Here is a 15617-nt window from a genome sequence, read left to right as displayed (position 1 = left end):
AACATTATAAAATCTTACAATTAAAAACCAGATACTTGTCTGTTTTCACACAGAATAATCAAGGAAAATATCCAACTCAGGTGTAATTCTCTGTTTTACTATTATCATCAAGATTTTGCAACAGTCAACATTAATGAAGTCAGGAGAGCAAATATAAACTCTTTTGAAAACATCCTTTCTCTTCTACTGGTCAGAAAGATCACTGGTTTTAAGAAATGGTTTTAACACCATTTCTTCCTACATATTAAATGGTTCTACTGGAATAAAAAAAATCACACCACAAGTTAACATGCATTCCCTAATCAAAGGATACAAATTTTATACATGCATGTTTTAATCATCTGAATTCACCCCCATTTTCATATTAAACAGAAAATACAACCTAAGCCTATTCACTCAGGAAAAAAAAAAAAAGTATTTCCACAGAGATAAAAATATGAAGAAGCAACAAAAAAAAATTAGAACCATGAGAAACACAAGGGCTACATTTATAGGAACATAGCCATTTACAAAATGCCTTTTTTTAATGGTTGCCTTTCAAGCTGTGCCAACACCACAACAAACATAAAAGATCTGCCTCCCTAGCAGATTTAGAAGAATAAGCAATTACTACATTAGAGAAAATAGGCTCAGAAATTTCCACCAATTGGTAGTTGGCAGCAAAGCAACTCTTCAGGCGCCAAACCCCAAAAAGCCCTTCGGCACCAACCTCTACATATACTGGCAGTGAACAAACAAAAAAACCCCATTGTCTCAAACTAGGGTCAGCCCTTCACTTTGGGGAAAGAGAAATAAACAAAAAACAAAACAAAGCAAGAACTCTCCATCCTCCTAGGTAAGCAGTAGAAGGCTTTTATTTTTTTTCAGAGTGTTTGAAGTGATAGGTCTTCTCTTTGGGGCACTCCATCTCAAAAGCTCTTAAAACACAATTACACTGGGGTTGTGCAACAAAGGCTCTTTCCCCCAAAGTCTGTGGAAAAACACAAGGCCTGTCTTCCTAATGGAAGGGAGGTCTCCACATTTACACACTGCTGCTGCTGGAACAGTTTACACAGAGAGAGAGCTACATGTAGCAGCTCTCTGCAGACGGCTCACAGTCAGAATTAGGGATTTCTCAATCCTGCCTGAGAACACTCCTACAGCTGCAGTCCAAGTTCACTGACTGCCTTTACCACACAAGGGGAGGAGGAGGTCCTGCAGCGAAAAAAAAAAAAAAATTCTATTTTGGAGCATTACCAATAACTGGTCATCCTCACTGTGGACTGAAGACAGTCATCACCCACCACGGGTGATGGCAACATGCAAGCAATGTATTTGATATTTAATGTTAACTACTTTTATTGATCCTTGATGCACTACTGCATCTTCCATATCAGTGCAGATCAGTGGGTTTCTGCTCTTTTGACAATGCAAGAAAAGGTGAATGGGAACTGACAATCCTAGCTTTTGCAGTCTCCCTTACTGACTCCCTACTTGCTTGAGAAGACCAAAATCCTGAGACAGTGTCAGAACACTTCATGGGCAGAAGAGACTCATTACTGCATAATAAATATTTTATTATGCTATTTTATTATTAATTAAATTAAACACGACAAACACTGTTCGGATGTTCCTAGGAAGGATTCTCTGTTAAAAAGTAGCATTAACAAATCTCATCTAAAATCAAACCTATTAGAAGAACTAAAGAGCACACAATTGTGCTGCCACCAAACACTGAAAATCAAGAGTTTCAGTGATGCCTTTGCCTTGCTACATTTTCATCAAAACACTCAAGTTGTTTTCTTCAGATATTTCCCTCCAAGAAGAGTATCCAAGCACATAGAACATAACCAGAGACAGAGCTCATACTGAGGCAATCTAAGTGCACTTGTTCTGCGATACATTTGCTAGAAGCTTTCACCCCAAAAAAGTGGTTTTTTTGGCATTAAACATTATAAAAATATTGAAAATAAAAATGCCCACATCTCTGAACACAACTGAAACTTTTACAATTACTTCATGCAGATGTATAGGTAGGCAGGTATATATAATACTTGTTGAATGAGTAAGGATATCAATGTTTAGTCAACAGTACAAGAGCCTGGGCACCTGATACCAACGTGATCTGCTCTGTGCCTGCATTGCTCTGTTACTAAAGTCACAATTCTGTCAGAGTTCCACAGCAGTGTCAAAGAAAAGTATCAGGTATCAAAGTCCTGCTCTGTGAAGGGCTGAGTCATTAATGTGACTGATCAACACCAAGTGTGCTCCTGACACTTTAACTGGTGCAGCAGAACATCCTGTGGGCCACTCCTTTGTATTTCTGCGCAAGAACAAACACCTACACATCATTAACCCTAGCTTTGTTTTTGCAGAGTTAAAATAAAAGCAAAAAAAAGCAAGTTGCAAAGACGTGACCACCCTCCCAGAATGATTAATTTCAGATACAATTCTTGACCTCAGCTCATGTCAGTTACCACCTCTGGAAACAGCAATCTGTGGAAGTGCAATGAAAAGACACATTGATATTTTTCTTATACCACTCAGCCACTATGTGGTAGTCTGAAAACACATAGATATCTTAACAAGTTCAAATGTTTCAAATAAAGTGTATTACTCAATAAACAGTCACTTTTTTTTTTGAGCATTGCAAAAAGGCTGGCATAAAAATAATTTGTTTTACTTGAATGTAAAGATCCACTTATTTTACACTATATACAATTCTAATTTTCTTGTGTGTGTTTCAATAAAGCTTTTTCAAGTTGATTTTTTTAACTGCCATTATTCAGAAGCAGATTAAAGCATACACAGTAACAAGAACTGAACTTATGAAAACGGAGCATCTCAGATTATTAGATGGCTACAGCAGTTTATTCTCCTACCTGCTTCCCATCCAGTGTACAAAGTCTCTTGACTACACCCGAGTCTAACTTAATGGCTTCGGTGATGTCATTCAAGACCTGTTCGAAGGAGTGAGCAGTCTTCTTGTTCAGCAGAATTCTCACAGCTTTCCGTGGCTTTACCCCACTCCTAATAACAGTCACCAGTTTGGGTTTAATGAAATCTTTACTCTCCTTCACTTCGCTCCTCGTGGATGTCAAGGACGTCAAGGACCGACTGGAGCCAGTCCTTATGTTCACGCACCAGTTCGGGTTGACGTTCTTGGTGTAATCAACTTTGCGGTACGGTTCATTGGATGCACACACATAGCTCTCACCTGAAAAGAAGGGGACATGTTCACAGTTTAAGAGGCTTTGCAGCTACTTTGTCAACTTAAAAACTAGAAAAACCAAAAAAGAAATATTTTGGGAATGATTTTCTTGTACCTTGACAAGGAGGACTGTAAATTTTCGGAGCTTTCCACCCAAACAACACTCCCATAGAGTGCTTTCGACAGGTTTCAAAAGACCAATGGTATAAAAAATAGTGGGTAATGAGGAGGTTCAAGATATTTCACATGTCTTTTGGATTGAGTAATTTTGCAGGTGCTTAAATCACCTGAGCTCAACACATGACATTAGGAGCTTTCTCCTACAGCAAATATCCAGGTCCTTCCCTATATATCCCTCAACCATGTACTTCAAGATACGTACACCCATGTCTGTGCTTATTTTACAATAGCAAGTTTTAACAGAATAAATTTAAGAACCTCAAGACCCTTACCCTGAAAGGCACTTTAATCTACCAGGAGTTACTGCCTTTCTACCAAGGACACATATTTGAAATGCATCGACTTTGATATTTTTTAGACCAATGAACACCTCCTGAGGCCACAAATGAGTATTTGAGAGTATGGGAGAGTAACAACACATCTACACTTCCCCATTTTTAATTTAATTCCTAACTCAAAGGTGGTTTGCAGGGTTTGTTGGTTTTTTTTTTTTTTTTTTTTTTTGGTTTGGGTTTTTCTTGTTCTTTTTTGGTTTTGGGGTTTTTTTTGGGGGGGGGGGGAGGTTGTTTTGTTGGATTTTGTTGGTTTGTTTCTTTTGTTTGGGTTTTTTTGTTGCTTCCTTTGTTTTGTTTTTAAGGGGAAAAAAAGAGGAGGACTACTTGCAGCTTATGACAACACTTTTGACAGCTGAAGCAATATGCAAGATGTAATCCATGACAAAGACATCTTTAACTCTGGGTTACCTGTGTAACCCACATCCTTGGGGTGTCACAAATGACGTCCCAAGACATTCTTGAAAGGGCAGAGTATTGCCAGAAGGATGAATGGTAAAGTATTCAAGACTGACAGAATACACCATTGCTCCAGACAGAAGAGCTACCTATATCTTAAAAAGCTTAACCTGTAGTAAAATTAAAGCTACACAGTCAGAGTCACTGGTGGAAGAAACCAAACTCACTTCTAACACGCACAGCAAGAGGAGCAAAGAGTAAAACATACCTCTAGGGGACAGAATTGTAAGAGTTACAAAATGTATGCCTGCATTTAGATACATACTAGAAAACTTTTAAACTACACTTTTGCATTCTGAACTCCAATTTGGAGAGCTGATTTATCTTAGAAGTTGCAGAGCTTATTCTAAAAGCAAGATACTAAACTACTTTCAAAGCCCTGAAGAATTACTGTGAGCTGAAAGACTTTCTTGTTTCTTTTCCAATGCTAATTACACTGCTTTGTAATTTATCTTGTATTTAGACCTTCTTGAAAGTCTACTTGCTGTATTTGAAAGAACACAGATTATAATTAAGCCAAGTTAACAATGATTTTGTTTGGGAAATTGTGGCAGCCAGTTCTGCCTCCACAAACATCACTGGGGACTGTATTCCACTCAGGTACTAGGAAACTGGGGTGAAGTCCTGTGGATGCCACTGCCTTGCCTGTACTCCTCCTCATATTCACAGATCAAGTGGTGAGAAAAACAAACTGATGCACACAAAACTAGACTCCTCCTCTTTCCCCTAAAAAAATAGCTAAGAGAAAGGAGGAATTTTCAGCACACAAACTCCTTGACAAAGAGCTCCATGCTGCACAGTAGCACCAACTCACAGGTAGGAGGAAAAGAACCCCAAACTCCACACAGCTTTGTAAGGACTGTAGTATCTAGAAGGTTATGCTGCCCCAGAACTACACACCAAATCATAAGAAATCTCCATGCAATCTGGTTTTATCAAACCTGAGCAAGATATGGGCTGAGATGACTTCAGAAAGTCCCTTTCAAACTAAGAGATCCTATGATGTTAAAGATGTGCACAGTTCTCTTCCGACAGCTGTTTTAGTCATCCATCCTGTTATGGAAAAACAGCCTGACATTCAATTTTGTGGCAGCAGCTCAGCTACAACAGAAAGCAAAGGTTTCCCCCTGCACATCCTCTAACACTAGATTCAAAGGACTATGCTTGTTGTCTGGAATTGCCAGCAAGTCTGTCTCCAAACTCAGTGCTGCCAAAGGAGAGGCACCTCAAGAAGCTGGTAGCAGTCACACTCAGTGGGACAGAAGAGGCAAAATCAGAAGGGTAAAATAAAGCTCATGGGTTGAGATAGAGACACTTTAATAGGGAAAGCAAAAGCCACAGGGGCAAGCAAAGATAAACAAGGAATTCATTCACCACTTCTCAAGGACAGGCAGGTGTTCAGCCTCCTCCAGGAGAGCCGGGCTCCATCAGGGTACTGGTGGCTTGGGAAGCCACAGGCTTTAACTCTGAACTTTCCTCCTCTTTTTCCTTCTTCCTCCAGATTTATAAGCTGAGGATGATATCATATGGTCTGGAATATCACTTGGGCCAGTTGGGGCCAGCTGTCCCAGCTGTGTCACCTCCCAGTTTCATTTTCCCCCAGCCCACTCACTGGTGGGATGGTGTGAAAAGCTAAAAAGGCCTTGGCTCTGTGGAGCCCCCTCAGCAGGAACAAAAACATGTCCCTGTTATCAACACTGTTTCAAAAACAAATACAAAACATAGCCCACACCAGCTACCATGAAGAAAATTAACTCTATCCCAGCCAAAACCAACACAAGCTCTTGGGACAGTCTGCCCAGCTGTGTGCAAAAGAGCTTTAAATAAATTCTACAAAGTACCTCAAAATTCACCATCATTGAAAATGTTGAAAATTATCCTTTCCAACTCAAAATCGATATACTTCCTGGACCATTAAAAAAAAACCCAACAAATGCACAAAAATCAAGATAATTCAAAGTTAAATCTCAGGGCTGAAATTTAAATTAACAAAGTTTAAAAAAATAAATAAAAATTAAATCTACTCAGAAACAGTCTCAAATTTGAAGTGAATTAATTGCTTTATATAAAGTAAAAGTAGAGGACAAAAGGTCCCTTTGCTCAAGGATTTATCATAGCAAAGTGTCAACAGGTATGCTGGCTTTGTCTTTTACAGACTCAACAATAGAACATCTTGTTTGTACTATCATGGAATGTGATCTATTATCTGTCACAGCTGTACTACAGCACCCTATAGGGCAGCAGAAATTGTACTTCTATAACATTTTCAGTCAATATTAATCCAAAAGGGTCTATATTTCTTTAAAGTAGCAGTGTAAAACTTTCTGTCTCCTACTGCTTCCCTTGCTTGATGCATGAATAAAACAATTGCTTGATTATCTCAGAGTGTTGTGATGCAGATTTCTCCTTGTAACTTCTTTTCCTTTAAGCAGAGGCCACAGTAACAAAAGTCAGGAAGTGCTTTCAAGTTAAAACAATGTCATAACTTAAAAGAAAGAATTTCATATTATTTGTTTCAGCTGCATTTAGCCAATCCTGAAGCTGAAGTACAAACTATTTTACATTAAAAAAAAAAGATAAAATCTGCCAAAATGAATTGAAAATTTCCTATAGTTGGCAGATACAGGAAAGTCTAATTACTTGAGAATATAGTATATTACAGATTGTTTAGTAAGTGCTTTAAAGCCCATGCCTGCTTACATATACCAGACATATAAAGTCAAGTAATACAAGTTTTGCATGGAAAACAGATTTTACTACTACACCTGCAAGGCAAGCACATATGGCAAGACTAGAGCAAGGGCTGCAAGTGAGAAAACACATTCACTGAGTGATTTTCTTGTTTCATGAATTAAAGGATAAAGTTTTGAAATTATTACTTAAATCTCTATTTTACCACAGCCAGGACTTCACCCACAGTTTCTAAAATCTATTCAAAAACTCACAAAACACAAAAAACCAAGAAGCAGTAAGCAGTATCATTAGGAAGCCAATTACTTCTCTCTGGATAAAGAATGGTTTTCTAGGAATGAGTTAAACATTTATTCATTTGACAGGGTTATGCAATTCAATACTTAGATGAAAATATGTAAGGAAAAAAATGGCAGGGGTAACTTAAATCACACCTATAAAGTTAACTCCAGGAAACTAGAAAATACTATCCCTTGACAAACAAGCATTAATAAAGTATTAATAAAATATTGTGTTAAGCATTAATAAAGTATTGTTTAAATTATTGTAGTCATCTTTCAAAGCAGGAAATGCCCTTATGTACCTCAGTTTGGAAGAAATATCATGTCATTTGTAGAAGTATTATCTTTTTTTTACATTAATTTTTTGTAGGTGAGAACCTGAAAATATATATACACCATATATATACCACATTTGCTCACAGCTTTCAAGTATGACCTGATTTTAAATCTGTTTGGGATTTATTCATGTGTAAGTACACCCTTCTGATAATCTTCACAAACTAATATATGTAAAATATAACACACAATACTTGATTTTTGAGGGAGTCTAGAAGGATAGAACCAACCAAACTGTTTTCAAACGCTGTTGAAACTAACAGATACCTTTATAGTTAAAAATCACAAACATAAATAATTTTGATTGTTTCACTGACTGTCTTGAATGAGATTTTCCATGTGAATAACCTAAATGCATATCATCCCAAATAAGACAGAAATATTTTGAGACTTTAGCAGCATTTTGATCAGGCTGCAACTTTTTTCTTTTTGCATTTTTACATCTACCAGCTCAAGAAAGTTGACATCTCCAAAACCAGACATAAACAATAATTCAAGTATTTACACTGCTGACTTGGATATGGTCAATTTTATGGTTTGAAGGCCCACTTTCCATTTATATTCTTGAAAGACTTTAAAGCTAATGCATACTAGCTTCAACTAGCACAGAGTCATAGCAATTACGTTATGGAAAGTAAACACCCTGTCTCCATCTCACAACATTGGCATTAGCATGAATCAGCTCCCCAGGTTTCAGACCAGAGCACGAGTTTCATCTCTAATATTACACTGAGATTTGCAGGTAAAGAAGCACAATATAGAGTAATGAAGCAGGAAGATCTATTTAGCAATGCTTTCTTTTCTTCCTTTAGATGCAGAAAAAAATGCAACACTTCCAGACGTAGGTGACATCTGGGACTCGAGCCCAGCCAAACTATTCCACAGCAGAAAGCTCAACCAGGCTGCAGAGCAGTTTTGGCAGAAGTCTGAAACCTCCTTATAAGTTCACAGCATAATTTCAACAGAGTGTATGTACAATCCATCCCATGACTCAGGACAGTACCCAGAGCAAGCTAAAAGTGCCAGCTCTTCCACGAAGAAATCCTGCTACCATCAAAAACTCCTCTATTTGGGCACATGCTTGTTAAAAAGAGAAACATCTCCTGATATTTTGGGTCACAATATAATCAGCAAATGGCGTAAGTCTACTTCTGATTTTCCAAATCTTATTAACAGTAGAAAATCCACTAGAAGACATGGAACATTGCCTATTGACAAGGAAACATTACCTGCCTCTCAATAATTTAGCTGCACTGAATCAATAACCAGATGCACCATCCATGAAACAAGCTGCTGTGTAAGTGGTTTAAGAACAATGTAAAAGGATTCCAGCTTCAGACAGCCAACATTCTAAACACAACACTTGCCATTCCCTCAGAAGAGGAACCTGAATGAAGGTTGGATGGAGGTGGGGTCAGTCTCTTCTGCCATGCTTGCAGTAAGAGGAATAGAGGAACTGGCCTTAAGCTGAGACAGGTGAAATTCAGACGAGATACTAGAAATAAATCTTTTCACTATTAGGGTGATCAGGCATTGGAATAGGTTCCTCAGGCAGGTGGGGCAGTCACATCCTGCAGGTGTTTAAGAGGCATTTGGATCTGGTGATATGGTGAAACGGTCCACCATCATCCAGTCCAACCATCCACCCAGTGGCAGTGATGGGCGGATGGTTGGACTGGATGATCTCAAAAGTCTCTTTCAACCCTGATTATTTTATACCTCTACATGAACTATTCTAAATTCAGCCAAGCAAGATTAGGTACTAATAAAAAAAGTAGGATGCATCCTGCCCTTCTGCATCACAAGTGTGATACACGCAGTTTTGAGGGAACACAGCTGCCTCACCATTTGGGGTTCCTCACAGCACAAGTTTTGTGAGCCACACCTCACTGCTAAGCATTTAACAAATAGCCTAGAAATAGTCAGACTTTTTGTCCTCAACAAATAGAAACTACTAAAGAAATATTTACAGCTATTTACTCTTCCCTAGCATTAGGTTAGAAACCAACTGTGGATACGTCACATGTTGTGAGCAACAAAAGGAATTCATTACATGTGCAACACTCAAAAATCCTCAGTAGGGATATTTGAAACAAAAGTATCTGAATAAGATTTTCTGGCTTGTTTTTTGCAAGGCTAATAAGCACTACCTCCTGAAAGTCACATAAAGGATCACGTTTTAAATGGCACTCTGCATAACAGAGAATGATACAGCTGACAGGTAGAACATCCCTAGGGAAGGAAAACAGTTTCCATATTTTTTAGGCATGTGTTCCCCTGTGAATCCCACAGGACAGGGCAGGTATCTACATAGATTTCACCTATTCACCTTATGTTCCTCAGCCACTCTTTAGCTTCAAGGCTACCAAAAGCTGCTTATTTAGTACAGCAAGGTAGTTATTAAGGCTACTGACCTTCTTTCTAACTTTAGGAAACACAGCAGAGCACTCTTTCCGTGTTCTGTAACACAAAGCCAAGCAGATTTCCGGAACAGTGTATTTACAGCATATACGACTGATCTAAAAATAAAATAACCCCTTTTATGAAGGATTGGGTTATTTCAATTTCTCTTTCCTTCCTTACTTTGAGCAACTTCCCCCTGCATCAGTTTCATACAATTCACTTTCGTATCACCTTTAATAATCCTGTATAAGTCATGATCATTCCTCATCTATAGCACTCGGAATTTCCCATGCACTTTTTAAAACCTGGACGACAACCAGGATTTTAGCAGATGACTAACTGCTATTAGTTCTCTTTTGGTTAGACTTAGACATTAAGATTTGTAAATTACAGCCTCCTACAGGCTTTCACAGAATCACAGAACAGCTGAGATTGGAAGAGACCTCTGGAAGTTCAACCCCCTGCTCAGGCAGGGTAAAAGCTCTCAGAAGAGAGCCAATGCCACCTGGTATCAAACACACCTGACACCATATGCCTTCTGCACAGGAACTAAATAACCCTTTTCAGCTAAACTAGAATTTCCCCATCCCTGAAACTAGGAGATAGATGGTGATGGAACTATTTTATTTTACTTGGATGGGAAGTTAACTAAGAATTACTTCTACATTTCACATCCACACCCCATCGCTCCAGAACTGTGTCACTACAGTGATTAGAACATATATTTGGAAGAATATGCCTTCAGTATTTTTTAATCCTTCTTTCATCCTCCTTTTTCACCCTTCTTTGTTCAACTTATTACATTTGCCTTTTGTTTTTTAAGGTGCTACAGCTTCTGGCTCTAGCACAGGAGGGTAATCATACCTTTTGGAATGAGCCAAAATCCAAACTGCCTACTTGGTGTTGCCATCTGCTTGCCCTGACAAGAGAAAATATATTCTTGACCTTACACAACAGTGCACATCAACCAAAGTCACAGGTACTTTATGTAGGATTAAAATGTAATATGCAGTAACAGCTATGGTCTAAGGCAGAAAAACTTGGATTGTTCAACACCTCATTTCAAAAGACATTCTCTTACTCTGTGTTAGTGAGGCAGAGCTTTGTAAATCAGATATTGCCCTGTGCTATGTGTCCTGGCCATGCACAAGGCCTGCCCTGCCTCAAACCTTCCCACCTCCTGCCCAAAGATTCCCTACAGATGCCTGCTGATTGTGTGCACAACCATGCAGACAAAACTCCTGGCATTTTATAAAGCACTGTATTAATTAAGCATTGTTGTTGAATGAACAAAGACTCTCAGCCATTTTTCTAGGGAACTAGAAGGATTCCCATTAGATGGAAAACAAACAGAACTTCTCTTTCCAGGAATAAATTCGACACTTGCTTTCATCTCCCAAAATCCAACAAAAACTCCCAGCTTTGCAGCACACCTGTACAGTCAGGATTCTCCACATCCTTCATTAACAAGGCAATGAAAACAAAGAGACAGAGCACGACCAACATCCACATAAAACACACAGCTCAGGACTAAAGAGCTGCACTGTTCTATTACCATGGTCTCGTGCTTTAGGAAGCCTATATTTTCAAGGGAAACTGAAGGAAATAGACAAACATTTAAATAGCTAACTCTGGTAGAAAATAAAAAATCATCTACTTTTTAATATTTAATATTGAAGGGCCAGTATAAAATTACACATGGAATGTTGTATTCTAAAGTAAAAAGTAGTGTTATGTCTGAGAGTAAAGCTGGAAGAAAGAAAACCATAAGAAAGTCATAGTAGTCCCAGCCCCCACCTCCTCTTTGGATCTGCCTGCTCAAACAGATCTGAAGCAGACAATGAAATTCCTTCCATTCTAAGAAAACAGTGAAAACTGTCAAACTCATAATGTTTCCTAATCTACAGGGGCTGAGAGTATAAATTATATTTGCCTTAGGCTGGTCCAGCAGAGCATGCTTTTTTGATTGTCATATCCAGTTAAGAAAAGCAATATGCTTCATAAAATGGAGCTTCTATTTTTGACTAATAAACATGAGCTGGTGCAATTTTTAACTGGCTCAACCCATAACAGCAATATTTCATATCCTCAGTATGTCCATGCACCAGCTCTTTTTCTCTTTAAATGACAAACAGTAAAACAGATTGCCAAATACAGCCAAACTCCAAAACAACATTTATCAGTGACTCAACTCAGCTCATTATGATACAGAATTTGATGTTGCCAGCTTTTACATCCCAGACAGATAAATAGCAAATAAGCCTTGAAGAGCTTGCCCTGTATTGGGACACGTCACTGTCCAAGAGCTTCACACACAGAGGCTGGAGCTGAAGGAGGTTTAATGCAGATCTTGCTGGCTTGGCAAGGTTTGCTGAGCACCCACCTTCTGCTCACTGCAGAGATCTGCCACTACTGAACCTGAACTGCTGTGACTCCATGTCCCAGCTCAGGAGCACTGGGAAGGTGCCAAGAGACCAGCAAGCTTGGTATTGCATCACACAGCCGTGGCCCGTCTGGGCTCAGCCTGTGGCTGGCACACACTACAGCACTTCAGTTGTATTTTCCTTTCTGAAAATACTGAAATACAGCAAAATACCATTCAAAACTACTTCTGGTGCTTCTGCAGTTCAAGCTTTAGGTCAACACCCATGCTGGAGCATTTACACAAGAGCAGAAATTCAAGCTTGCTGCGCTGTAACCACATGAAATAAAGAAAATGAACCCACATCAAATCTCTTCTAGCACCTCAAGAACAAAACAGCTGGCAAAACACTCAAAAGTTTCAAGGAAAGATAGATTCACTATTTGTCTGCTGTCCTTTCCTTCCTCTATATATTTTTCTTTCTCTGTGTGATTAGTCTTACACTGGCAAAGTTTTTAGCATGCTAACTGGAGAACATACTAATCCAATTATGGTGCTATAGGATTTTCTTAATATTCCTGAGTTGTATTGGATAGATGACTAAGTACTTGGGATTCTTTTTTCCCCCTTTTATTTCATTGAGAAAGCATGGAAGTGGCATATTGACTGTGACATTTATTTTGCTTTATTCTTCCAGTAAAGAGCCACAACAAAGGTTATGGTTTCAATGAGTACTTGAAGAGACAAATAGTAAGCTTTGCTTTCAATTATTAATTTATAGTTGTAAGAGTATATATGGCTGTCCAGCAAGTAATTTTGTCTTTGTTTTAAGTCCTAAAAGTCTAATATTATTCCGGCTGCAACATTTCAAAAGTCACCCCATGTTATTTCATCTCCTTTCCCTTCTGTGATCACTTCAGCATATCATATTTTTTTTAAGGTGTCTCTAAATTAATCACCAAATCATGAAAGTTTTTTTACTTACTTCATTTCTTTTATCACCACAGGGTCAGCATTTCCCTCTACAACCACTTCATCCTACTTCAGTTGTCAGTGTAAAACAGCCTTATAGTAGATCACGTAAGTCCTCAGCAATATCAGGAAGTGCCCTTCCTTTTTTGAGGGAGACCCATTGGGCACAGCAAATTCTGCAGCCCTCCCCTTTCTCTTCCATGTTGTGAAGCAGCTGGTCCCTAACTCCCAGTGTCCTTACTGGTGGATTAGATAAAGGTCTTCAGGTTCCCTTTCTCATCCAATTCTCCAGGTGTCATTCAGCACTGCTTTGAAAAGGAAAGCTTCCAAACCAAAGCTCAAAGGATAGGCAGCTGAAAGCCTAGGAAGCAGGAGGCATTGGAAGGCCTACAAAAAATCCCAGTTCTTCATTAATGCAAACCAGCTACACCTGGCACACAGAGTCACTGGCTGGAAGACTGTGGTGGTAGCTGATTTATTGAGAACAACCATCAAATGCAAATTCATTACAAACCTCCCAGTGGGCACCTGTGCATTTGGGAAGCAGGCAATGCTGAGCTCAAACTGTATTTCAAGACATCAGGTGAAAAGACTGGGGAATTCTGCTCCTCATTCCACAAATTATCGCTCCCCACAAACAAGGGGCATATGTGTCATTCACAAAACAATATTTCTGGTCCCATTTGGAGACAGAGAACAAGTGCTGCTCTGTTCAGATTTGCAAGGTCTACATAACCTCAGCAGCTAAGTCCCATTATGAAAAGCTACTTAGGAACAACTCTGAAATACATCTGATTCCATAACATGCTTTTGAAAGTCAGGCAAGGTAGATAATTCCCTCTGTTAATATGGACTCTGATCACATTTGAAACTAGGGCATTACACCTGTTACTTTTAATAAATGGTAGGATATAGAGACCCTTTTTTCACAGCACTGGGGCTTCTTCTCTGAAGGCTGAAGCACTCTGAGTCACCAATGACACTTAGAGAACCAAATTACAGCATTTCCCTCTATTACAAATGGAATGTAACCAAGAACTTCACAGTTCTTGCAGATAAAAAGAGCACCTGCTGCTGAACTACCATTGGAGTCAAGCCCAGTGCATGCAGATGGCAGCGCTCAAGGTGATGGGAGAAGTGGACAGGGAAAACGAGGCCCTACCGCCCCTCACACCAGCGGGCAATCCCGGCTACCGGCCCTCACCGGTTCTGTGGCCGCCAGTTTTCACAAGGCGACCTCTCCTCTTTGATCCGGGTAGGGACTGGGAAGCTCACCCCAGAGAGTGCCCACAACCCACCACCAGGTCCCACGGCCAGCTCCAGCCGGACTCTGACACACTCCTCACCTTCCACCAGCTCGTCCAGGCTGGTGAGCTTCTTGCTGCCATCGATGGTGTAGATGGTGCGGACCCCCTGGGGCAGGTTCACGTTGTCCGACAGGGACCGGGTGAGCTCCACCAGGAGGGCGTCGAAGGAGCGGAAGCGGTCGGGGGAGATGGCGTACACCAAGCCCTTGAAGTACCTGTCCCCGTTGCGGTAGAAGCGGGCTTTGCGCGCCTTCTTCTCGGAGCTGAGCGCCTGCAGGGTGCGGGTGCGGTAGAGGCTGCAGTGCGCGCTGTGCGCCGGGCTGGGCACCAGCCCATTGCCCCGCGGCCCCGCGCCGCCGCCGGACCCGGAGCCTCCGCGCCGCGGCCCGGAGCGCTGCTGCCGCTTGTCCCGCTCCTCGAAGTGCTCCAGCTCGATGCTCCGGCTGCTCGCCATGGGGAGCCGCCTGCCCGCCCTCCCAGCTCCGCTACGGGCTGCTACGCCTGCCCGCCGCGCTCGCAAGGGCTCGGGCCGCCTAAAAGAGCATCGCGCCCGGCCGCTCTCGCCGGGAGGGCTGCGGCTGAGCGCGGCGCCCGACCTGCCCCGCCACCGCAGCCACGGCCCCGCCGGAGCCGCCGCTACCCGCTGCTGCGCCCGCGGCCGCGCACAAAAGCATCCCTCACGCCCGAGCGCGGCGCCCCCCGGCTACGGGCGATGCCGGGGGCCGAGCGAGAGGCTCGCAGGAGCCCCGCGGCCGCGCCCCCGCGCCGTGCCCATGCGGGCTCGCACAATGCCCGGGTCCCCTGCTCAGCCCCTTCCCCGCTGGCTCCGCCGGGCAGCGGCGGCGGGGCCGGAGCGCCTATTCCGGCGGCGGGGGCGGCAGCACCGCCACTCGGCGCGGGGAGCGGCGCAGCCTCCGGCTCCCCGGCGGGGGAAGCAGCCGCAGCGGATCCGATGGGAGCGGCGCAGGCGGCCCGGCCGTGGAGCGCAGCGGAGCCGGAGCCGGAGCGGGCGGGGCTCCTGCCGTGCCGGGCGGGCGCGGGGGCGGCGCCAGCTCGGATCGCGTCCGGAGCGGGGGCGGGAGCGCCGCGGGAAGGGTGGGAGCG

General features: G+C 41.8%; 1 protein-coding gene across 1 annotated transcript in view; it reads right to left on the bottom strand.

The window, feature by feature from the left end:
• Window positions 1-15186, bottom strand: part of DCLK2 (doublecortin like kinase 2) — a 78379-nt gene extending 63193 nt beyond the window's left edge. Inside the window, exons 1-2 of the mRNA XM_084204748.1 lie at window positions 14553-15186; window positions 2862-3196 (exon numbers count right to left, since the gene is read on the bottom strand). Coding sequence (XP_084060874.1) covers window positions 2862-3196; window positions 14553-14967 — 750 coding nt within the window. The 5' untranslated portion in view covers window positions 14968-15186. The remainder of the gene's footprint in view (window positions 1-2861; window positions 3197-14552) is intronic.
• Between the last annotated feature and the right edge of the window lie 431 nt (window positions 15187-15617).

This window comes from Fringilla coelebs, assembly GCF_963513975.1.
Source record: "Fringilla coelebs genome assembly, chromosome: 4".
NCBI lineage: Eukaryota > Metazoa > Chordata > Aves > Passeriformes > Fringillidae > Fringilla > Fringilla coelebs.
This window is presented reverse-complemented; position numbering and strand designations above follow the sequence as displayed.